This window comes from Sarcophilus harrisii, chromosome 2 (genome assembly GCF_902635505.1).
Source record: "Sarcophilus harrisii chromosome 2, mSarHar1.11, whole genome shotgun sequence".
NCBI lineage: Eukaryota > Metazoa > Chordata > Mammalia > Dasyuromorphia > Dasyuridae > Sarcophilus > Sarcophilus harrisii.
Window position 1 is genome coordinate 434,842,653 of NC_045427.1, and position 27,220 is coordinate 434,869,872.

Below are 27,220 nucleotides of genomic sequence, written 5' to 3' on the forward strand. Positions count from 1 at the left end.
GGTTATTTTAAAAGTTGAGAGCTTCATAATTATCTGCAGTAAAGAAGGTCCTTGCTTGCTTTTAGACACAATAATATGTTCTTAGAAACCACACCTCAGAATAGATTCTAACTTAAGTATGCAATATTACTTTTTTCTGTTCAGACATCAGGGGAAATCTTTCAGCAAGTGGGTCAGGGTGGTAAGAAGTTCAGAACAGGTTTTTGTTAGGTACCATCAAATGAATGGCAAAATACAAAGACTGTTGAGTTTTTATGTCTTAAAATATTCTATGTATCAGCAACTTAGATGCAGGCCCTTCTGATGGCATCATTTCTACTGAAAAGTCATGTAAAAGAATGAAAATCAACAAATGACAAGGTCACATATTATACCTTGAAGTCTGTGTTGTTTACGTGTTCAAAAACCAAGGCAGGTGTTCGTGACTAGGGAGAAAAAGAAAACAAAAATTAGCAACAACACTGAAATATTTGACTGGCATACTGTTTTGCAGGCTCTTTGTGGTGAGTTTGGCAGTCTCGACCTCAGCCTCAGTAGTAGAAAACCCTCTAGTGCTAACATCCCTCCCCCCTCAGATAATCACCACACTTAGATAATTTCTGGGATGGATTCAGACAGAAGACATGGAGCTGAAGTCTCACCAGGCTCTAGGCAGCCCAAAATGCGTGCCCATCTGCATCGGACCTGAGTTTGCAAAATGGATTAACACATTTCAGTTTCCAGTGCTATCAGTCTCTTATCCTAGAAGAATAAGAAATAGTCTGTGGGTGGAGGTCTCTTTGAAAGAAAGAAGCTAATCTGATTAAATGGTTGATCTGATTAAGCATTTCAAAAGCAGGACTTAAGGGCAGAGGGAAAAACAGAAAGAGGCCAGTTTTATTCCAAGTCAAACCCAACCTCAGTGGGCCTTGCTAACTTCTACCATACTCACCACAGGGTCTTTTACTATATCTGCCAGCGTGATTATATTGGGACCACCTCGCAAATTCTCCAAAATCTTTATTTCACGCTTGATTTTCTTCTTTTTTACAGGCTAAAAAATGAAGAAAGACATGTTAGTAAAACACAATATTCAAGAGTATTTCAGTATGTTAAAAATATGCACAGATACAACTACCATGGTTCTATTCAGAACGCACAGAATGCATGCCACTAGCATAGCTCATTTGGAAACAACTATGATATGTAAAGCACTAGCATGAAAATCCATCATAACTATTCTTTCTAAAGGTTTTAAAAGTAAAATTTTAAATTAATAGCTGAGAAATTAAATGCTCTGTATACTTATTGTGTATCTAATTTGTATTTTAATATATTTAACATCTACTGGTTATCCTGCCATCTAGGGGAGGGGTGGGGGGTAAAAGGGAAAAATTGGAACAAGAGGTTTGGCAATTGTTAATGCTGTAAAGTTACCCATGCATATATCTTGTAAATAAAAGGCTATTAAATTAAAAAAAAAAAAAAAAAGAGAGAAATTAAATGCTCTCTTTCTCTCCAAGTTATTCTCTAAGTTCCTCACAATTCAAACTCAATGGTCTTAAATTCAAAGCCAACCTACCCATCTTAATAAGAACCACTAATTAAACACAAAGGAACCTTCTACCAGATAACTATATTCTGGGGGACAGTGAACAAACTATTCATATTCCTATCTAACCACCTTCCCAATTCTTTTTCCTTTACCTGAACCCTATCCATTAAGGCTCTGGTCTAGATTCAACTGCTTTCTTTCATGAATCTTTTCCTGATTATAATGTTAAAGTCATATAATCACGTAAATTTTTAAATGGAAGGGGCCACAATAGCCACCTATTCTAACTCAAAACTGAATACCTTTTTTTTTTCCTTCTTAACTTCTACAGCTTTGGTCTATGTAACCATTTACCATATATATCATATACTGCTTTCAACAAACACATTTATTAAGCACCTACTATGTGCTAGGCACTCTCAAAAATAAGATGAGAGTCTTTGCCTTCAAGTAACTTATTTTATTATGAGTAGCATTTTTAATGATTTTTTTTTTTTTTTTTTTGCTTTAACAAGTCTGGCTGCTCTAATACAATATTAAATTTTTCTTTTTGGGGGTGCTTAGATGTTTTGTTTTTACTTCTTTACAAGGTTGTGGCCTATGCATACTGGGTATTCAATAAATAAATGTTGACCAGTTTTTAATCAACTGAATCAGAAGTTCAGTGCTGTGTGTGTGTGTGTGTGTGTCTCACACATACACCAGAAAAAGAAGGAAGAGAGAGGAAGGGACAGGGATAGGGGAAGGGAGGGAGGAGAGGAGGAAGAAAAGTAAAGCAAAAGAAAGAAAAGGGTGCCAAAAATTCTTAACTAAACATTATCAGCATTCATTTCCCAGGGTTAAGAATTCTAAGTGAAGAGATGCTGGCTAATTGTACCTAGAACTCTGGAAAGTGATTAGAAACTTTCTACTTTGAGATTTGTAGGATTTTGACATCTTACTTACTTGGATTACTAAAGGAGCCTTTAATCTGTCTCTCTGTTTCTGATCTTAACCATTCAAATCCACCTCACAGATTGGAGTTAAAATACTATTTTCCTTTTATTTACAGGAGAAATGTTGGTTTATTGACAGCTAGAAATTTTTGGTTGCCAAAAATGATTAATATAAAAAAAAAAAACTGAATTTTAAAAGCTGAAAAGAAATTTGGAAGTAATTTAGTTCTTCCATATTACCTCTCTCCATCTATTTGAGTATTACCAGTTTTTTAAGGCCCAGTTCAAGACAGCCTCCTCTTGTGAAGTATTTCTTGCTTGCTGCAGCTAGAAATGATGTATCTTCTCTAAACTTACAATAACTTTTTATTTCTCTCATTCTAATAGATTTACTTAAAATTTATCAGTTAAGTCACCCCAAAATAAGAAATGTATTTAAAACATTTTTGCTGTCCTCTATTTTTCAACAGAAGTCTGAATATCTAGATTCAAGTCCTGGTTCTGCTACTAACTAGAGTTAGTTATGTCTCAGACAAGTCACTTACATTCACTATACTTCAAACAATAAAACCCATTTTACCTACTTCACATACAATTAGAAAATAAGAAAGGCATAAAAATCATTGAAAAGTCACAAGTGATATATAAATTCAAGATATTATATGTCTATTACTTTCCTACTATTAAAATAGCAACAGAAGATTCCATTTCAAATTATCTCTGAACAGTAAAAGTTCTCTCTTCACTTACCTTGAGAATTTTAACAACTACTTTTTCATTATTTGTGATGTTGATGGCTTCAAATACTTCACTGTATTTACCCCGGCCTAACTTTCGAACTAGTTGATAGTCGTCTTGGTTTCTGCAAACAAAGAACACTATTAGTCTCAAAAGACTTCATATTTGTTTACTTCCAAGAAACAATGTTTCTTATGAAAGCCTCTCTCTTCTAACCAAGGCAGTAAAAGGTTTTAAAAAATGACTATACCTATATTTGCATTTGTAAAAACCTGGTAAATAGTGAAATATAAAAAGCTCCATTTAAGGCCTAGAAAGGAAAGAAATTTTTGGTAGGCTATTATGTAGTTTATGAACCAGAAACATAGGTCTTTTCCTTTATTTTTCCCACTAGAGATTAAGGAAACGTTATTTCTACTGCTTCTTACTTTGGATTATTTTGCTTCACAAAAGTATCAAACAGACCTCTTTTGAACTCTAAAGTTTGACTCTAAAAGCCAACTATTTGACTTTTTGGCCAGCTATTTTACTCAAACAATTAAAAGGGATCCAGATATACAGAAAGGATTTGAATTACTATGAATGTATATAAATGTGAAAATGATAAAAGATATGGAATAAATGCTTTACAATTTGGACAAGTTAAACTTAGTAGTTCCATTTCTACTCTTCCAATAACATGAAAATGAAGAAATTCATGGAAACTAAATGGCAGTATGCCAAAAATTGGAAAGATATGTTTAGAGTCATTTAAATAGGACTAAATACAAAGCATTCTTTTACAGATAGTGCTCCAAGCTGCTGTAGTAGAAATACAAGCATTATCTACAGGCATTATCTAAATAGCTCAGAGCCTGAAAGACGGGAGTGGAAATGGTAGATTATCATCCAACATTTACTAACTAGTATTGGTTTTGAATCCTTACCATCTGAAGAGACTTACTGCCTTCTTGTACAGTTGCAATAAACGCTTAAAAATACCCTAACTACTTGCAACCTACAGCCAGAGTCAAAGTGTCCTTTTACACTTGAAAAAGATATGGAAATCATATAGGAATCGATTCATTTGCCAAGAAAATACAATAGAAAGGAAAAGGCAGTCCTCATATATATATTTTTTATTTTGTGCTTACCCTCAGAATATGAATCTGATAAATATGGACCACTTTGGGGAGGGAGGGAGCAATTGGATATTACCAATTAAACAAACTGCACGGAATGACACTGTAACATTTGAGCCAAATTCTAAGGACACATACTAACAAGCCCTTAGGGATTTTATTTTGTATTTTATAAACAAGGGAACAATATTCAGGGGATATACCTGTTCCCTAATCCTAAAAGTACCTTGAATAGGATTTAGAGGTTTCCTTAATGTATTCTAAGTACCCAATGTATATCTAAATATACTATCCTCAGAACTCATTAGGTTAGTGAAGTTTTTCCATAGAAGTAAAATTTGCTTCATATCTGAGTTATATTTAAGATAAATGCTTAGGATTAGGGTTACAGGAAACAAAAGACTAGGATTCACTGATTTTTAAACAGTGAGTCAATGAAACAAAATTATTTCTTCATAACAACAGAATAAATTGAAGAGATATCACAAGCTGTTACACTGGCCTTGACCTTGGTGTAGTACAGCTGCAGAAATAAATAGCTTTATAGACTTATAGAGAGAAATCCAACAAGAGTTAGGGCCTTTGGGACCCAAGAATTAAAATGAGGCAAGAAGAGAAAATTACCCCCATTCCACCACATGTGATTCGTAGTCCCAGTACTCTCGGGGTCTGTGTGTGTTAACATCAGTGTAAACTCTGGCCCTGCTTGGCACGGGTCCCGACATGTCAGACAGGTTGGCGGGCAAAGCTGGACTTGATGTTAAAGTTATGGTAGTCAATTCAGAGCCAATTAGGGGTAAGGCCTTGTTTAGACCCCTTGTTTTCTCCAACTGCAGAAACAAAATTAAACAAAGGGTTACTTTAAAAAAAAAAAAAAAAAAAAAAAGGAGAAAAGGGATGGTTCACACATACTACTCTTCCCAAGAATACCTTTGGCTCTATGATTTAGAGACAAATTTCTCTTACATGTATCAACCAAAGGACTTATTGTTATATGAAAATTCAAACAATCCTTAAAATGAAACAATTTTCCCCATATTATTAATTTTGCAAAGAAATCTTGGATGTCTTATATTTCCAGAAAAAAAAAGATTTGGGATCCAATCCCTCAATATTTAAACATAACCATTATGATTTATTAGCACACATAACGCAATGATAAAATACTCAAGTAGTTTATAATTTAATTGAGGAAAAGTTATGTAGTTCAATAAACACAACAGAAATTTGTTTAAGTGTCTTAAGAAAAGGAGAAAGTACAGTGAGAACAGATGAGGGGAAAATAATATGGTGATGGATAAAGAATCAATGAGTAATCCTTGGCTATTAACAAAAAGGGAGAATAGTGGAAAATAAGGTTGAATAGGTAGGTGGGAGACATCACTTTCAAAACCACACTAAATAACTTCTGTATACTAACAATGAAAACAATTTAAGTTTGAGTCCAGTGGAGATCTGAACAGTAGGAAGACCAAAATGGAAGGATCAGAAGAAGCACCTAGTAGTAGTAAAGACCTAAAATCATACACAACTTATTTGTTAGATCTGGAATTTTTTATACCAAGTAGATGCCTTTTCAGAAGGGACACTCAAAGCTCAAATTACTACGAAAATACCAAAGGATAGATATATTAAATAAAGGTACATTGAAGTACTTTCTAAATATTTGTCAAAAATTAAGCTAAAGCATTTCCTTTAGCTGGAACAAAAAATTCTGTCCCTAGACAGATATTAGTTTATATTCTTGTTTTGGGAACCTCAAAGTAATTGGCAACATTAAAAATCACTAATGCCACTTCTGTAATCTAAAAATGACTCATTCCTTTGTCAACTAGCATTTAAATAGAATTTCAAAATTTACACTAAAATTTTGTTTTGTTTCAGTGTGTGAACTCAAACACTTAAGTAATATTATCTATACAACTACTCAATGTTTACTATAAACTACTGTTGCTTTTCCTTATTAACATTTTTTTTTTTTTTGGATCTAGAATTTTTTTCTTTTTTTTTTATTATAATAACTTTTTATTGACAGTAACATCTATATATTATATTTTATCTCCCTAACTAGATAATTAACTCTCAAAGGGAAAAGAAATCAATTTTAGACATACTGATATATTTCAAAGAAATAATACAATGTTATATACACAGTAGGTTCTCAATAACTCTTTTAAATGAATAATATTGCCTAAGAGAAATAGTTCTGCAATCTACTTCTCATAGAATCATAGGTCCAGAACTGGACAGAAACTTGTAAGGCACTTCATTCAAATACCTTCTTTTAAAGATGAAGAAACTGAGGTCCCAAAAGGCAAGTGATCGGCCTAGATAGTAAATGAAGAAACCAGGATTTGGACCCAAGTTCAATGAAATTATAAATTGATAAGTGCATTCATCCTAAGTTGTAACCATAAATTGATAAATGTAATTGTGACCAGGCAGATTAAAAATCAATTCTACAAAAGCTAAATTGGGCTGTCAGATATACTTCAGCCATTTCCTGAAACTTCTTTCCTTTAAAAAACTATTTAGTTTCATATACAAAGTTTCTCTTTTTTGTATATAGAATTGTTATAGTCATAATAAAATAAAAATATATTAAATCACTTATTTGATCAAAGGTGAGATCATAGATATAAGGATAATAGAATGTTTAAATGACGTGCCCAAGATCACAAGCTATTAAGCAGCTGAACTCAGACTAGAAGAACAAAACATCCCTGTGGTCTTAAGTACTTTCCTTCCAAAGGAGCCTCTATCTTTACAATAAACCAACTACAAAATAATCTAACGAACCAACAAGATAAACCAGTGACTGGCTTTTTGTATTGGCTAAGTGGAACAAATACAAACTATCCAATTTATACTGCAGACCCTGAAGATACTGCTTACATTATACATTATTACCATTCCAAATGACAGAATACTCTTTAACAAACCCTTTAGGGATTCACTCTCTCATTCCCCACAACATGAATCCCAAAAGACTCAAAGCCCTGCACATTCACTTATAAACTCACTCATTGGAAGGCATCCCATCTTCCTCTGGGAACCTTTTTTTCCCAGGTTCCCACCTGCCACTTATGACATTGACTTCTCGATCAGCTATTGACAAAAAAGGTTTTTTGTTTTTTTTTAAAAACTTCAAAACGAGGAAAAACAAACAAACCCAACTGTCACACTATTTTCTAACTGAGAAACTTACAGAATACATAGAAATGTACAGGACACAAAACAAAAATGAACATCTATTCCCAGAAACCTTGGCTACCTAATGTACAGTGGAGCTTGACCTAGATCAAAGTTAGCAATATTGCAAGTATTAACAATACATGTGTATAGCGTTTCCACATCACTAGTTCATTTGATTAGCATAATAATCTTGTGAAGTCCTAAAGACAGGATATTATAATTTCTTTTATAGAGAGGAAGAAATAGAAGGAAGGGGATAGGGAAAGAGGCTGGTAAAACAGAAGTAGAATCAAGATCTCCTGCCTATTTAGGACATTGTCCACTTTTTTCTTTTCTCAAGAAAATGATGAACTCGGGTACATATGAACTTCTGTCAGTTTTTTTTAAAAGTAAATAGATTTTAGCCATATGAAAAGATGCTCCAAGTCATTATTAATCAGAGAAATGGAAATAAGACAACTCTTAGATACCACTATACACCTGTCAGATTGGCTAGAATGACAGGGAAAGATAATGTGCAATGTTGGAGGGGATGTGGGAAGACAGGAACCTGTATGTGCAAGAATGTTTGTGGCAGCCCTCTTTGTAGTGGCCAGAAACTGGAAACTGAGTGGCTGCCCATCAATTGGAGAATGGCTGAATAAGTTATGGCATATAAATATTATGGAATATTATTGTACTGTAAGAAATGACCAACAGGATGGTTTAAGAAAGGCCTGGAGAGACTTACATGAACTGATGCCGAGTGAAATGAGCAGGACCAGGAGATCATTTTATATACTTCAACAACAATACTATATGATGATCAATTCTGATGGACATGGCCATCTCCAGTAATGAATTGAACCAGCTACACCCAGCAAAAGAACTCTGGGAGATGACTATGAATCAATACATAGAATTCCCAAACCCTCTATTTTTGTCCATCTGCATTTTTGATTTCCTTTACCAGCTAACACTATTTCAAAGTCCGATTCTTTTTGTATAACAAAATAACTGTTTGGACATGTATACTTATTTTGTATTTAATTTATACTTTAACATATTTAACATGTATTGGTCAACCTGCCATCTGCGGGAGGTGATGGGGGGAAGGAGGGGAAAAATTGGAACAAAAGGTTTTGGCAATTGTCAATGCTGTAAAATTACCCATGCATATAACTTGTAAATAAAAAGCTATAATAATAATAATAATAAAGTTCTGTTTATATTCTTTTTCATCCAGCCTCTTCTAGCACTAAACAGTCAATAAATGCAAGAGCAATGAGTTAATGGTTTTCAGGGATGAAAATTATGAGGGATCTTTTTTTGGACAGAAGTACAGTGGAATTATAGGTGAGGTTTTTGACATAGTCAAGAATGTATCTGAATTCTAAAGAAGTTTTTATACAGAAAGACAAGTTGTTAATATGTGCTGTCATTGTAAAAAGTATTTATAAAACTTTAAAAACTATGCACTAAAAAGAACATTGCAATATACATAGAATAGAAAGGATTATATATGAACTTGTGTGTCATTTTCATAATTGCTTAAAAAAATAGATATAATTTATTCTACAAATTACTTTTTGAAGTTTATTTTGCTTTTCACTATTACTTTCCTGTTATTATCCTCCTACTTTAAATCCTGCTCATTCCATCAATGTAACTGTATACATGTTCTTTGTTTCAGGTAGAAATAAGGATCCTCTGATCCTTCTTTCTGGATAAATACATTACTTCTGATGTGGCAAGCTCTAGATTTTATTTACAATATTCCTGGGATATTTCCTTCTGGAATTTCTTTTAGGAGGCAATTGGTGGATTCTTCCTAACTTTATTTTGTCCTCTCTGTGTGAGATCCTAGCTGTTTTAATTTATGATTTTGTTTGGTCCCAGGATTTTTTTTTTAAATCATATTTTTTAGGGAGTCCAATGACTTAAATTATGTCTCCTTGACCTGCATTCCAGGTTTTCTAAGTCAGTTTTAATACCAGACCTTTTATTTCTTCTATATTTCAATTTTTTAAATTTCTCATATTTCTTGTTGCTCCATAGAATTCCTCATATCAGTTTGATCTATTCTAGTTCCCAGGAAGCTTGTTAATTCATGAGATTTACTAAGTTCTCTCCTAGGTTATTTATTCTCCTTCCAATTTTCCTCCAGAGCTTTCATTTCCTTGAAACTACACAAAAAATTCTACCTCTTGTTTGATTTTTTCCCCCCCTAGGTATTACTAGAACTTGTGGAAAATCCATTTTTTCCCTTTGAGTTTACTCTTAGTTAAGAGTTATTTTCTCCTTTGATGAGGGAGTCTTTTTTATTTGTAATCATTTTTTATATAGGTTGGAGTCTTAGTTAACTCATCTCATTACCTTTAGAAATTTAGCTTTGTGCTAGGGCCAGGTGATTTAAGAAATATAATGTAATATATAGTCCAAGTGACAAGTGATGCGAATTTCAGTTAGGATGATGGTTATGTGAGCAAAAAAAAAAGGGGGCTGGATTTGAGACATGAAGTAGAAATGGCGAAATCTTCTGATTGGATCTGATTGGATGTGGAGAGTGAGGAGTTTTAAGATGACACCATGTTTCAAACCTAGGAGATTAGAAGGATGGATATATCCTAGAGAGTCAAAAAATTTTTACTAGAGTTCAGAGTGAAAAATAATGTAACTCCATCCAGGTTTGCTTACTTTGTTCAACTTGCTATCCCAACTGTAAATGAAAAGTGGGGAATAAGGACTCTCACCTGATCATTACTCCTGATCTCAAGAGGTGAACTTGGGGGAGAGGGGGTATAACAGGAGACATGGGTGAATAATTAGTATTATGCATGTAAAGGTACAGAATGGTGTTTTCCTACTGCATAGCAGCAGGTCCTTCCCTCAGGTAGTGGTTGGGTTAAAACTGCCTATAGGAGTCATTTTTTCTTTTCACATTCCCCAAGAAGAAAGGTTGGGAATTTGCATAGCAGAGGAACAGAATGCAGTGAGAAATGTTGGGTGGTGAACATATAAACTGAGAGAAGTTCAACAATTGCTATCCAAAGCAGGATAGTACGTGACCCATCTAGTTAATGATACATCCCTTGGGGTTTGGTCACAGTCTCTCAGTTGGCCTATTCTTATTTTGAAGCCATTGGCACAGATGATTATCATATACTTTTTATTTTAAAGTGATAAGACAATTATTTGTAAGTGATTTAGAAATATTCACACTATAATGCTAACATAATAGAAAGCAATACAACTGGAGTCAGAAGATCTCAATTTGGCTCTCCTGAATGTCACTCTTAATAGCAGTAATTTCATTTCTAGAAATTTATAAAAGCTAAGGAAAAATATCTGAAATAGAATTGCTGTGTGGATCAGAGGGTACAGTTAAAATACTTTGTATTTTTGAATACAGGGGCCCTAATCTATTCAAATCATATTTTGGAAACTCATCACATATACTTTAGCCAATGAGTACTGTGAAAGTAAGTATTTTGTAATAGTTAAATAGTAGCTTATTATTTTCCAAGTAGTTAGTATCTAAGAGGTAAAATGATAGTTTGGAATAATTCCCACTACTTCTGCCTTATCCAGTGATAAGTTGGCAGGACACTATAACTAATTTCTATGCCTAAAAAGATCAGTATCTTGAGATGCAAAAACAGTAGGTCTAATTTCCTGTTTCTGTCCCAGTAAGTAATTAGGTAGCAATTAGATAAACTAAGTATAAAAAAAAAATCAGCTACTTTGTTAGTTACATTATACACTTCTAAATTAGTGTTAAGACTGTGACCTGAGAGGAACCTCAAAAATAATCTAATCCAATTGCCACATTCTACATAGTGAAGAAATACACTCAGAGAAGTAATCAATCAACAAGTATGCATATTAAGTGTCTAGTGCCTGCCCGGCATCATTTAAAGTATTAAAAAATTCTTTTCTCACAAGAAACTTAAGAGAGAGACAGAACAAATATCATCCTGGAAATGGAGCCTTTGAAATTAAGTTATCTGCTCATGATCACCCAGGTTGTGTTTGGGATGGGAGCTAAATCATGGTTTTCAGATTCCAAATTCAGCATACCAGGTTGCTTCTTTGGTTGTATTTCACTTAATGTCACATAGCTAACAAATGGGAGACCTGGAACCTGAAATCATATTTTCCAAAATTTAGTGTTCTTTCATGCTGTCACAAGTCAGAAAATCCTAATTCCCGATTCTGCCATTTATTATCTGTGACCCTTGAAACATCTCTTCATTTCTCTGGTTCCTTCATCTGCAAAATAGATAATACAACTTCTTCCAAGGGTTACTATAGGAAAGGTGAATAATGTCATTGCGTTGGGTGTTTCTTCTTTCCACAGAGAAAAACTGCTTCATGATCCAAAGACATCTTCCTGCTTTTTATTAGTATCTAGTTAGATGAACATAGATAGGTAAAGAAGTGACTCACCTATGTTTCCATTTTCTTCATTTATAAAACAGGCATAATTACAACTTGTATCATCTACTTCACATTCTATTTCTCTAATATATATATATGTTTCCCCTAAACCACAATCTTTAGGTGCTACAGTTGACCCAATTCTGCTAAGACAATATATTGTAATGGGAAAAGCATTGGACGTTATTTCAGTAGGTCTAGAAATCCTTAGCACTACGATTGGACAAGGCCACTCAACCTCTCAAAGCCTCATCTGCAAAACAAAAATATAATCTACCTCACTGTAATAAAAGCGTTCTATAAATCTTAAAGTGCTTTAGAATTAGTTGGTATTAGTAATTCTGACATCCACGGAGGACATAATATCACAAAGCAGGACCTCAGCAAGAGAGACCCATGACAACCATTTAGTTAAGCTACCAAACTAAGAAAAAACTCCAAAACTCAACTTTAGACTGTTTAACTGTTCATTGTCTCATAGACAAAAGTACATTTCTGGCCAGACAATAGTTAACACAATAGTGATAAATTCTGGGATCATTCTTGTTTTTTCCCCATCTTGTTAAAGAGTGATTTGCTCCTTAGCCAAGAGCAGAACCAAAGTTAATTACTATGAAACTCTCCAGATTCTCAAGTGTTTGTCTAAAATGACTTCTACTGCTTCTGCCTCCATCAAATGGGATTAAATTATGAACTAGTGGATTTAATTCTGTATTGGAAAAAAGGCCACCTAGTTAACTACTTAATCAACCATATTTGCACACTGTCAAATATACATCACCATTCAGACCAATTCCAAATAATTCCCCTTCATTAGGCAGTGAGAATTATACCAGGGATTCCAGCACTACAATGCTTAGCATCTTTAGAAGAATCTATGGGAAATAAAATGATGTCCAGGAGAACTAAACACAAGAAAACTAGGAAACAAAGTGGATGGGGTAGAAAGAATCATAGAGGAGCACAGAAATTAAGGAAAACTAAGATCATAGACTTAGAACTCCAAAGTTCTCTGATCCTATGTAAACTTACACTTTGATTTTACATACAAGAAAACTAAATTTAATATCCTCCAACTCCTCCTCTCCCTACCATTCTAATCTCTTGTAAGATCATACTAATCATCGGCATGAACTCTGATCCAGTTGACACTAGCCTTCTTGTTGATCCACTAACAAGACAATTTCTATCTTGGTCTCAGATATTTTCTCTGGCTGTTCCCCATGCCTGGAATAATCTCTCTCTTCATCTCAGCCTACTAGTTGCTCTGCTATCTTTCAAGGACCAGTTAAATTCCGATCTTCTATAGTAAGCTTTTCCCAATTCCTCTTAATTCTCATACCTTACCACTTTTAATTATTTCCTATTTTTCCTTTGTATATAGCTTATCCTGTACATATGTGTTTACTTATTTACCCCATTAGATGGAGTTTCTTAAAGTCAGAGGTTGTATTTTGCCTCTTTCTATATATCCCTCTTCCATCTTAACACAGTATCTAATACATAGCAGGTGTTTAATAAATGTTTACTGACTTGAGCTTGTGCCTCTATACTATCTCACTGGAAAATCTTATTAATTTCCCTGGATTTAATAATTTTCAGATCTACTTACTCGGCCCTAACCCCCAATCTCATATGGCCAGTTTACTGGACATCTGGTAGATATTTCAACAGTCAAAGTAGAACGGTTGTCCCCGTCCCCATCCCTATACCCCCAACCCCTGCCAAATCCTTCTGCCTTCCCAATTTCATTATTATTGTCCTGGCTAGCACCACTCTCTCAGTAGCCCAGGCTTACAATCTTATTCATTCGTGATCCTGTATGGTACTAATCCCACATATCCATTCTGTTGCCAAGTCTGCCTTCACAATATCGTTCTTCGAAATCTCCTTTCCACCCCCCCACAGAGCCACCACACTGATGTGGTTCTGATTACCTCATGCCTGGAACACTACAATCACCTTCTGGTATCTTCCTGCAATAAGTCCATCCTCATTCCAGTTCATTCTCCAATTAGCTGTCAGTGATCTTCCTAAAGCACAGGTTCTAACCATGTTTATAATTTTGTCAACTGTAAAATTATGTTAACAATAGTACCTACTTCCCAGGGGTGTTATTAGGATCAAGTGAGATTTCCATAAAAACCACTTTGGAGAGTGTGTGGTTGTTCAGGATCAAATACAAAATTTGCATTTTAAAAACCTGTCACACTGGAACCCCTTTCTGGTGTACCCTGCCTGTCTTCTTACTCTATTCCTCAACACTTATGATGGAGACACTGGCTTTTCTGCTACTTCTCTCACATGACACTTTATCTTTTGACTCCACAAAATCACAAAGTCTAAAAATTCTTATTTCACAATAGAGAATGAGCATGAAGAGATTCTAGAGGAACATAATGAGGCTACCCTTCAAATCACCTAATGCAAATGATTTTTTTAAAAAAATTATTTCCCAATTATAGGGATAGGAATTATACTTGTAATTTCACTGATGTAGAGAACTTTCATATGAGAAAATCACATATGCGAGGTCAGCACTACTGTGTGTTGTGAACCTAATCTATTCCACTGATTGACTACTCTATTTGACCCAATCATTCTGGAGAGCAATTTGGAACTATGCCCAAAGGGCTACAAAACTGCATACCCTTTGATCCAGAAGTGTCATTACTGGGTTTGTATACCAAAAAGATAATAAAAGAGGGGAACGAACCCCACATGTGCAAAAATGTTTGTAGCAACTCTTTTTGTAGTGGCAAGGAATTAAAAATTGAGTAGAAGCCCATCAGTTGGGGAATGGCTGAATAAGTTATGACATAAGTATTATATGGCATACCACATAATATATGGTATCTGTAATAGAATATTATTGTTCTATAAAAAATGATAAACAGGCTATTCCAGAAAAGCCTACAAAGACTTACATAAACTTACAAGAGGGAAGTGACAGAACTAGAAAAATATTGTACACAGTAACAGCAAGAAGATTATGTATGATGATCAATTATGATAGACTTTGCTCTTTTCAGCAATGCAATGATCCAGAATGATTCTAATAGACTTTGGATAGAAAATGTTATCTGTATCCAGAAAGAGAATTATAGAGACTGAATGTGGATTGAAGCATAGTATTTTTCCCTTTTTGTCTGTTTGCTTTTTTTTTTTTTTTTTTCTTCTCTTGTATTCTTCTCTTGTACCTTTTCCCCTTTTGGTCTTGTTTTTCTTATATAACATGATAAATATGGATTTTTTTGTTAATATAAATCATCTGCCTAGAATTTTAAAATTCTTCACAAACCCTTTTCCTATCTACATTTCTGATCTTAAAGTTATCCCCTTTCTATTCCAATTAAACTGATTTACTAGTTGTTTCCCATGGAATCTATCTTCTGCTTAATGCTCATCTTCATAGATAAGGGGAATTTATCACTAGGAGTTTCCTATACCAATAAAATCAGATCTTGCATATTTGTAGGGAATCCCTAGTGAATACCTTTTCCCATGTAGTTCAGCAACTGCTCTGCTTCTCCTTCTAATATATGTGTGTGTATTTTAACAAATATATATATATATATTCACATTTATGTAACACTTCATAGTTTTTACAAGGTGTTTTCATCTTAACCTTGTGAGATAACAAATATCACCATTAATACAATGGATTAGGAAGTTGGATTCTGTCCTAAATCAATCGCTTCATTTTATAGGAAAAAATTAAGGTTCGGAAAGAGGAAGTAATTTACTGAAAACCACCCTGGGGTTCAAAACCAGGGCTTCTGATTCTAAGTTCAGTTCTTCCAAGTCTTTTATTTTTAGTAACTAGAGATCAAGTTGTTTGACACAGAAAAAGCAATTATAGCAATGTTTTAGCTGGTTAGTTTTCTACTGATGTAAATTTGAGTTCTATCAGTGAATTATATAAGTTCCTTCCAGCTTTCCCCCTGAAGTTGGTACAATCAGTTATTCTAAAGCTAGTTTGCAGTAGAATTCTAAATAAATTAGTCAAAACAATTTACAAATTGTAACCTTAATATTTATAAATCAAATTCTAGGTAGAAAGCAAGATTTAAAAAAAAAAAACCCATATACAATAAATCAACTGTTCATAAGGAAGGCAGAGTTCCATAGTAAAAATATCCTGAGAAAAATATAGTTTCTATAGGCAAACAATGCTGAAAATCGTTAAAATCAATGTTGTTAAGAACTCTTTGTTATAACCAAACTATACATTTATATGACAAACAAGGTAAGAAATATAACGTATGGTAGCACAGGATTAATCTTAAAACCTAGATTAGGGAATTGAATTTGGTACTATATTTTCTTGGCAATGTAATATGCCCAGGACAATGGATTTAAGAGTTGGGCTCTTCTGTCTCAGCCATAAAAAAAACCCACTTATTGTCTAGGCCTCAATTTTCCAAGCTATAAAATTAAAGAATCGAGCTGCATTTTTTAAAAAAAGTCCTGTCTAACTTCAAATTCTATGATCTTTAGTTATTTTACTCTGAATCTCAGTTTCTTCATCTATAAAATGAGGACAATGCTCACATGGGATCTGGTGATAAAAGGGCTCTGTAAATTGTGAAATGCTTTTAAAATGTGCAAGTCTATGTTTTTCTAACATGTTCACCTAAAAGAAGTTTCAAAGAAAAAAATTTCAGATTTAAATGTGATGTCACTAATAAAAGTCTCCATATACATCAACATTTTGTTATCATAACAGCATTTTTTGGGGTAGTAAAGAACTGACAACAATGTAGATAGCCTTCAATTAGGGAACTATCACACAAATTATGGTATTATGTTCTATAAAACAATAAATATTATAATAAATACAGAGAAGTACAGAAAGACTTGCATGGCAGAGTAATGTAAGCAGAATCAGCAAAATATACAAAATGATTACAATATAATGGAAAGAACCACAAAAATCAAATAAATGTTGAAAAATTACAAAGAAGCATCTCCCCCCGCCCCCCAAGAGATATATGAGAAGACAGTCTCTCCAACTCCTACCCCAGTCCTCTGCAGAGGTGGGAGGTCCACAGGTACAAGGCATATATTTTTCTAACTTTTTCAATGAACTGGTTGGTTTTGCTGATTTTTTTCCTCGATTTTTTTCCCCTTTAAAAAGCATTCTTTGTCATATAGGATGGCTCACTGGAAGGGAAAGGGGGAAGGATAATGAGAGAAAGTCTAGTGATAGTAAGAAGAAAAAAAACACCCCCACCAATAATAATTTTTAAAAATTATAAGAGATCAGGGACACAGAAACCAATGGTTTTATGTCTCTGAAACAATGCAAGTTTGACTTCTTTTTAACATTACTCTGTTTCTGTATTTAAAGAAAACCTTATTAATTCAATTAATTCTAATTCTTAGTTTGGAGCATTACCTCTCCTGTATGAAAAAAAATAGTGGCTAAACAAATCAAGTTTATAAACAGAGTAAATGGGATATTTAAAATATATATATATACATATCAAATACTTAAGAAGCTAGGATATACAAACAAATGCTATGTTAATTGCCTAGCATTTTTATTAAAAAAAAAAAAAAAAAACAAACAGAACTCAGTCTGGTTTAAAATTACTAAAAATGCTTTTAAAAAATTAAACTAGTATTTCAATAGGGCTAGTCATAAAAGCAAAGAGTATACAGCTAAATTAAATGTTGTAGAGGTAACACAAAATATTGAGAATGAAAGCATTACAAAGATAACACCATGGGGATTTTATTTATCACAAGCAAGATCTGTATAGATGAAGCTTTACACTAGTTGTAATTTGTAGCATAGGGAGCACCTACAGTGAGATCATAGACCCATTGAAGCCAAACCAACCAAAATACACCCAGTTATTTCAAATTAGTTCTTAGAACACTTATGGATGGTTTAAAGGGACCCAAAGTAGAGGGGGAAAAAAGACAATTATAGAGAATGTTGTTTAGTCATTTTAGTGCTGCCTCTGTGAGCTCATTTGAAGTTTTTTTTTGTTGTTGTTGTTGTTTTGGACAAAGATACTGGAGTGTTTTGCTATTTCCTTCTCCAGATCATTTGATAGAGAAAGAAACAGGGTTAAATGACTTGCCCTGAGAGTCACATTGCTAGCAAGGTCAGATATGAACCCAGCAAGAGGAATCTTCCTGATTGTAGGACTAGTGCTCTATTCTCAATGCCATCTAATTGACCTAGAAAGAGAATACCTGAGTCCAACTCCTTCCTAACTGGAGTTAGGAAGAATTGCTGTGTTCCTATTACACACATGATAACTAAAAACTATGTGATCAAAATCAAATTTGCAGATGTAGTTTCTCCATTTGTTAAATTAATCAAGTATCTGTATCACTTCGCTTACTATACTGCTATGGAGCTCAAGGAGAATAACATATATAAAGTTCTCACCAAACTCTAAAAAATTGTCTACGCTTTCTTCCTAATTTTAAATACTTCATTTTCCTCTTCAATTAAAGACAATTTTTAACATTTTAACATTCACAAAAAAATTTTTTTTGTATTTCAAATTTTCTTTCTTCTCCACAATGAGACAGTCAACAATCTGATAAGTTAAACTTTCAATCATGCAAAATATATTACCCTATTAAGTCATGTTTTGAAAGAAACACAGAGGCTCAAAGGGAGTAAAAAGTCATGGGGGGAAAATACAAAAAAAATTTTGATGTGCATTTAGAATCCATCAGTTGTCCCTCTCAAGGCAGACAGCATTTTTCATCATGAGTCCTTTAGGATTGTTTTGGATTATTGTATTGCCAAGAATAGCTAAGTCTATCAACCTATGGTATTATTACTGTCTACAATGTTTCCTGGTTCTGTTGAGTTCACTTTGCATCAGTTCATAAGTCTTTCCAGATTTTTTTCTGAAATCAGTCTGCTCATTATTCTGTACAGTAATATTTCATTACAATCATATGCCATAATTTGTTCAGCCATTCTCCAATTAATGGGCATCCCTTCAAATTCCAATTCGTGGCCACTTTACAAAAAGCTACTATTTTTTATAGAAGTAGATCCTTTCTCTTTAAAAAAAACAAAACAAAAAAAAAAAAACTTTTATGCTGGATCAAAGGGTATACAAAGTTTTATAACCCTTTGAGGACACAAACTACTCATTTTAAGCTTCTTTTATCATTCCCTATGTTAAATAAATTTCAAACAATATCCTTCATATTCATTTACTATTTTAAGTATCTGCTATATTCAAGGCCCTTGAAATAGGCAAGGAAGTCAATATTAAGTCTTGCTAAAAATTCTGCCTAAAAGGATTATACAATTTCTGAGCTTAAGTTTTTACTCCCCATTTCCTAATTCTAAAAAGGATAAATTCTTTCCTAATTCTTCTGTACATAAATGGCCTCCCATTCCTTAGAAGTTACATAGCACTTTGTATTTTTCTTTAATAAGTGACATTTATATTGTCTCTTAAGGTTTACAATATGTTTTATCTATATTATTATTTTAGAGAATTTCTGGAAGGAATCCTAGAGATCTAGTTCAATCCTCTTCATTATATTGAGGAACCTGAACTCTCTGGAGTAACACATCCAAGGTCATACAGGTAAAGCAACAAAAAGCAGGGAATTCAAACAGGTTTTCTGACTCCAAATTCATGCGCTTTCTACAATAACACATTGTCTATATATAACCCTTTAAAACAAGACAATGCAAAAATATTATTCTTTCTACTTTTTTGTTTGTTTTGCTGAGGCACTTGGGCAAGTGACTTGCCCAGGGTCACACAGCTAGGAAGTGTTAAGTGTCTGAGGCTATATTGAACTTGGGTCCTCCTGACTTCAGGGCTGGTCAACAACTAGCTGCCCTATTATTTCTATTTTACAGATGAAACTGAGATCCAAAAGAAGTTTAGGTGACTTAGTTTAAGGTTAAACAACTAGACAATCATGAACTTGGGACTCGAGACCAAGTTTTGCACTACACTACGATGTCTCATATGATCTCCTTTATAATCACCATTATAGTTATAACTATATAAATCATTTCAGTCATGTCTTAAAAGAATCAGAACCCCATCCAGGGTTTTCTTGGCAAAGATAAGAGTGATTTGTTATTTACTTCTCTGGCTCATTTTACAGAAGACAAACTGAGGCAAATAGGGCTCAGAGACTTGCTTAGGATCACAAAACTAGTAAGTATCTGAGGCCAGATCAGAAAGATATATCTTCCTGACTTCAGGCCCATTTTTCTATTCACTGTGCCACCTAATCTGCCCCTGAATACTCTTTAAGTAATAGCACGAATGCCATGATTAAAAGCTTACTCTTAGCCCTGCCCAAACACAGAGCCCTGTATATACCAATCATTTAAAAATGACAAACTATGAAACGATATGACTGACGGCAGCTTTGAGATGCTATTTGTTTGCATGTTGTCTTCCCCATTAGAGGCGAACTCTTTGAAAAAAAATATCTTTTGCCTTTTTTGGGGGGACGGGGATAACTATCATTTAGCACTGTGCTTGGCACATAAAAGGTTCTTAATAAATGTTTATTGACTATTCTTAAAGGCTTTTTACTATTCAAAGGGACTTGAAGTTAGATGCTTTCCCTGTGAGGTTTAGACCAAAAAATGGTTGAGAGGGGGAGGGTTAAGGTTAGGGGAGGGAGAGGGGGAGAGAAGGAGGAGAAGAGGGGAGGAAACATGGGGAAAAACAAATTTTAGAAAATAAATTTTGCTGAACCAAAACATAACTGTGCTTCTTTTGCACAAGCAAGCAACAGAAACTGCAAACCTGAGAATTGTAAAACTACTCCAATCCAAGCAATGGAAATATAATGATCACCAGCTGATTTAAAGGAAAATTATAATCTAAAGTATTTTTAAATAAATAAAAATTACCTTTGAATCTCAGTTTAACAAGGTGGAAACAGAGTTAATTCAATAAAAAAAAATGAAATTTTAGAATTCTCAAGCTTAACTAAGATTTATTTTTTAATGATAGAAAATTTTTCTATCAACTTCTAGAAATCATGGTCTGTTATTTCATTTATGAGAATGCCTAGCACACTGAAAAGTAGTAGTCAGGTTTGTTGAATAGGAATGTAATCAAACAGTAGAAAAGTCATTTGGTAGAAGGGCTGTGGAAAGGAGGTATCATGAATGCAGTGTTGGTGGAGCCATGAATTGGTACAACTAATTAATTGTTTAATAACCAACTTGAAATTATGAGAAAAGATGTCCCTATCATTTGACCTAGAGCTTCTACATATCTAACTCAGGGAGGTCAATGAAAAAAGAGAAAGGGCTGCAAAGAGATAAAAATGTTTATAGCAGCAATTCTGTGATAGGAAGGAACTGGAAGATTAAGATGCTCACTCATTGGGGAATAATTAAACGATGGGGCATAAATCTAAATATTACTGTGTGGCAGGAAATGAATATTGAGAAGTCAAAAAACTGATGTAAAATGAAGGAGATTTGGCAAAGTAACAATCTTTAAGTACAACACTGTAAATGGAAAAAGATTGAAAGTGAATGCTTTGACACATATACAGTTATTGCTTTGAATTTATAACAACCAAAGAAATTATGAGATAGTATCTATTTCTTTGCAGAGATGGGGCCTCATGAGTAAGAAGCTAATACCAGTCTTTTTCCAATATAGATCAATTTCAAAGAACTTTAAAAAAATTATTATAAGGGATGACTTTTTTGTTTCTTGAAGGGAAATGAGAGAAAAACAGGATATTTATGTGACATGCAAGTGATTATTTTGGTATTATTAAATTTGCCTTTAAAAAGGAAGAGGAATGAACTCAACAAAAAAAAAAAGTCTGTCAAAAATGGGGGATTTTTTTAAATTTTAGGGGTGGGGTGCTATTTCATTACTTCTATAATTTTTGAATTGTTGGTACCTATTCATGAGCTATCTAGAATAATTTCTTAAGCTTTTATTAAATATCAAATGTATGTAGAACATTGTCCTTATTACTAAAAAGACAAAGACTAGGCACTTTTATGGAGTTTTAGTGGATAACCACAGATAAAACTAGTACACAGATTTATATGTTAAATTCCAACAGTTGCAAAATAAAATTTTGTGAAGGGTCCGAGTGAGATTTGATCAAAGGGAGTTTCATGGAGGAGGAGACAACTAAATAGAGCTTTAGGGGAGAGATAGAAATTAGCAGGTGAAGAAAAAGAGAGGAGAGCATTTCAGGAATAGATAACAGTCGAACAAAAGCAGTGGTGGGAGAGCCCACAGGATGCTTGGAAACTAAGCATTAAAATAGACAAGTTTAAGCAATATGAAATAGGGTTGGAAAAGGAAGGCGATTCTAGATTGTCGAAAGCATTAAACATTGTGTAAAAGAGTAGGAACTTTCATCAGAAGGCAATAGATAAATATTTTAGCCATGGCAAAAAGATATTCTCATCTTAAATGATTATTTGTTTACTAGTTAACATTGGAAGATATGTGTGAAGCAACAAAAATCTGCCACAGGCCACATTTGAGGTTTGATGATTGGTTAAGAGGGAAACTGAGAATGTAATTCAAATAAAGGAACTGTGCCTTGAATATGCCTAGCTATCCTAATTCCAAATGGAGGAGATAGAAATTGGGAGATCTGGGGAAAAGGCCACCTCAGCTGATTTGGAATGGGCTATTTTTAAGATTGTGTGTGAGGTGGTGATGCAAATCATGATTGAATGGAATCATGGAAATGTCAGGATTGTTTAGAAACCTAGCCAACAACACCTACTGTGATTGAATAGGTCTTTCATATGCTATTCTAATTACCAGAAATTTCAATAGCTACTCTGTCAAATCCAATGTCCCAGAAGGAAAACAAGCATACCTGAGATCTGGCATGTTTGGGAGGAGGAAAAGAGAGTTCAGGAACAAGAACTAATGATAACTAATGTACCCAGATAAAAGAATAATTATCATCATTTAGGGATTCATGGCTATAATAAAACTAAGGCAAGACACTGAAAATTTCTCAACCAAGCTAGAAATAGCGATTTTCAAAAAGAGCACACAAAAAGAAATACTAAGTCAAGAAAAAAGTTCCCCAAAGTTCATTCAACATTGCCAAGGTTCAAGGGCCAATAGCCTTGGATGGCAATCCTCACTACTAATACTTACTGCAGGAGCTTTGAAGATTCACCGTAATCAAGATTCAATCCCTTTTTACAGTTCAACCACTTCTGTACCAACTATCTCCTCTAATATTAGTGGATCTCTGAATTATGGATCTAAAGGGTGATTTTGGTGTCATTACAACTGTTTTAACATGTTTTCTCCCTAAGCTTCTCTTAAGACTGATGGTCCTTTAAGGAATTTTACAATGTTTCTAACACTGGCCAATCTTAGTTATCTAAAAAAGCATAACTTGTAGGGCCTAACAGCACCACATAGTGAAAATCCTTGTAATTTGTTGAAGGAATTATTTCACGCCTGCTCTTTTTCAGGTATGTGATCATTACACATCATTACATTAACTTTTAAGCTTAGCCTAGACAAATCACTACTAAGTTATAGTTTCTTCTGCGGGGCATCAATTTGTAGGCAACAGTTACAAAAAAATTAATATGGAAGGATAACTTGGTCAAAATGAAAATGTATTAAGGGCCTACAAGTCTTTTAGTTGAAACATCTCTTCAATTTCAAATGCTTGTTCCTTATTTCAGCAAATTTACTATAGGGATCTTGATCCATAATATTTTGACCTCCTAATTTAATACAGTAACACCTGCAAAAGGGGTAGCCTGTGATATATCAGAAAATACATTATTACATAGTCAGACCTGAGTTCTTGTCAGAGCTCTAGCTTTGAGACCATGGATAAATGCTTTTATTAGGAATTAGTACATTCTCTTCCAACTTTAAAAGTTTTATGTTTAAGACTAAAGGAAAAGTCAGGAAGAGTGAAGAACAAACAAGCCTAAATTGTTACTAACTCCTATTTGTCAACTACTGAATGTTTATTTAATATTCTACCCTCAAATCTAATTATTTTGGGTTACTTTATGAATGACTAGGTAAAAAAAAAAGAAAAAAATTAAAAAGTCAATTAGATAAAAACCAATAATTCTGCCCATTCTCTCCATTATTTGACACAGTTTTGGAAATGCTAGCAATAAAAATGTAAGCGAGAAATTAAAAACATAAAATAGGAAAAGAGGAGATAAAACTTTGTAAAGATATGATGGTTTGCTTGGAATAAAATTCTAAGAAATCAGCAAAGATACTACTTGAGACAACAGCTTCACCAAAGTTGAAAATGACAAAATCCTCAAAAATCAAGATCATTTCTATATAACAAAACACAAAAAGCAATAATACAAAGAGAAATCCCATTCCAAGTAATTATAAAAAGCAAAAAGTATCTGGGAATCAAACTACAAAAGCACACAGAACATATCAATCCAATTACAAAGTGTTCCTTAAAAAAATAAAGAACAATTTTTAAACAATTGGAAGAATATTCAATGCTCATGGCTAGACAGTGCCAACGTAATAAAAGTGACAATACTATCCAAACTGATATAAAATTTTAATTTATGCCAATCAAATTATGAAGGGAATGTTTAATAGAACTTAATAACAATAACAAAATTTAATTGGTAAAACAAAAGATCTAGAATATAAAGGGAAATGATGAAAGACAGAACAAAAGGGCAACAGAAGATCCAAATCTCAAACTATACAAATACAGCATAAGTCTTCAAAACCATCTGGTATTGCTTAAAAAAACAAACAATATTTAGCAGTATTTTTTATGACAGTAAAGAATTAGAAACAAAGTTAACGCTCATCAATTGGGAAATAGGTAAACAAACTGGTATATGAATGGAATATTACAGGACTGTAAGAAATGATGTGTGATGAAAACTGAGAACTATGGAAAGATTAATTAAAGATATTAATCAAAGCAGGGTGAAGTAATCAGAGCCAAGAAAACAATATAAACAGAACTGTAGGCCAAAAAAACAAACAAAAAACAAAACAAAACAAAAAAAAAAACAACCCCCCCAAACCAAAAATTAATGCAAAAAAAAAAAAAAAATTTTTTTTTAAAACAAAAATCAAGTAAGACTCAAACGAAGAAATGAGACAACTCAACCTCTCCCCACCTCCAATGGAGGTAGAAGTCCACAGGTAAATGTACTGTGCTGTGCTGATTTTTTTTTCCCCCTCTCTAAATCTATTTTTCTCTCTATTTATAATTATATGGGATGGCTTTCTGGGAGGGGAAGAGGGAGATATGGTTTATGATCAAAGAAATAAAATAGATCAATAAAAAAACAACAACAACAAAAAAAAGCCAACAGTTCAATTTGTCTTATAAGGGCATAAAAATAATTGCCACAATTCCATTTAACTACTTGGAAACTTCTGCCTGTACAGATTTGCTATATTTACATTTAGAAATTATAATTCTTAGATTTATAGCATTAGAGTTTGAAAAAAATCTTTAAAAACCATTTAGCCCAATCACCTCATTTTGTAAGTCAGGTAACAAGACCCAGAGAAGGGATGTGACTTACTTAAGCAAAACCTCAGAAAGTAGAACAGACATTTTGAAGCCTTGCTTCTTAATTTCAATCACATAAAGTACTCTCTATAAACCTTTGATTCTTCACTTCCAGTACAGAAAATTAATAAAGTATTTCTATGACCTGGCACAATACACCTTTCTTAACCTGTTTCTCCACCTGTATAACAAGAGAATTGACCAGATAATCTCTTGCAACTCTAAATTCTACGACCACAAAAATTTTGTTTAAGATAATTGATATAGTAAAAGCTGAATGCTTTTCAAAAAAAGACTTTTTTTTTAAAGAAAATTAAAGAATTGGGAGCATACACTAAGAGGAGTGTCCTGCTTCAGATTTTTAGAAAATTAGATAGTATAATAGATAAGACTGCAAGGCCTGTAGTCAGGAAAACCTGAGTTCAATATGGCCTCAAACTTACTAGCTGTGACCTTGGCAAAGTCACTTAACCTCTGTCGCCTCAGTTTCCAATTGTAAAATAGGGATAAGCATCTAACTTCAACTTCACAGTTTCTTTCCTATCCTCCGATGCTTAACAAATGTAATTTGAAGATTGAATTTGCAAATTACTTTCGATTTATAGACTTCAAACAATTTTTTAACTATCATCTGCAAACTTACCTCCCAGTAAATTTATTAAATTATAATGACCATATAGAATTTTACTTTCATAATGAACTCTTAATTTTGGAAGCATGAGAACTCATATTTGGAAACCAAGAGTAATCCAAGTTTAACTTAATATAACTAAATATATAAGAGTATATTTCAACCCCACCCCTTCACACTGCTAAACAAATATAATCATTTTAGTGTACTAGTATTATTACACCATTCCTTGTTCGTTCACACACACCCCTTTAGAAACTCTCCACTACCTATTAAAATACAAACTTCTCTTCCTCAATTTCTGGCCCTTCATTCTATCACTTGTCTTCTCACCTTTATTTTATCTTATTACATTCTATACTAAGTAAACTACCCCTTTCAACTTTCACCTTAGCCATGTTCTTGCCCTTCTATTTCAAATACACAACTCTACCCTCTCCCACCCTCAATTATATCTGCTGAAATTTTTCTCTTTAAGACCCAGTTCAGATGTCACTTTTCTAGCTTAATATGATCTTGCTCTCCTGGAATCGTAAGTCTAACATCACTATTTGAAACTCTCCCTTGCAATGACAGTTGAAAATTTAAATATGTTTCTTTCTTTCTTATTTTATTTTATTTTTTTGCTGAGGCAATTGGGGTTAAGTGACTTGCCCAGGGTTGCACAGCTAGGAAGTGTTAAGGGTCTGAGACCGGATTTGAACTCGGTTCCTCCTGACTTCAGGGTTGGTGTTCTATTCACTGGAATTGCTGCCTCCCCTCCCCCATTATATTTCTTAAAAGTAGGGGCTGTACTTTTTAAAATGAACCTATTCCAGCAATAAGTTTCAGGACTTTCACAAACTAAATTGCTTCATGTCTGTTGTCTTGAACTAAAACCCAACTGTAAATCTTAATATTCAATGTTCAGCACAAAATTTTCCAGATAGTCTTCCCAAAACTGTCTTTAAATGGGGTGAAGGGTTGGAAGAGAGGGAAAAGAGAAACAAGGAAAAATAAAGATGTCTAATAGACAAGGCTTCCTGGTTTATTTATCTGAATGGGATTAGTTGGGTAGGTACAGTGTTATAAAAATCAGCTTAAAAAGAAAAAAGAAGCAGATGCTATTTCTATTTATTACATACAG

The 27,220-nt window shown here is 33.5% G+C and overlaps 1 protein-coding gene across 4 annotated transcripts in view; it reads right to left on the minus strand.

Moving 5' to 3' along the window:
• The window catches only part of CSNK2A1 (casein kinase 2 alpha 1), a 53,564-nt gene that overhangs the window by 20,374 nt on the left and 5,970 nt on the right, over window positions 1-27,220 (minus strand). For 3 of the 4 annotated variants that reach the window (XM_012553641.3, XM_031954149.1, XM_031954150.1), the window contains exons 2-6: window positions 16,965-17,108; window positions 4,953-5,158; window positions 3,220-3,331; window positions 932-1,033; window positions 375-425 (exon numbers count right to left, since the gene is read on the minus strand). In XM_012553641.3, the coding sequence (XP_012409095.1) occupies window positions 375-425; window positions 932-1,033; window positions 3,220-3,331; window positions 4,953-5,053 (366 nt within the window). In that variant the 5' untranslated portion in view covers window positions 5,054-5,158; window positions 16,965-17,108. The remainder of the gene's footprint in view (window positions 1-374; window positions 426-931; window positions 1,034-3,219; window positions 3,332-4,952; window positions 5,159-16,964; window positions 17,109-27,220) is intronic. The other variant, XM_012553642.3, reaches the window with a different exon arrangement.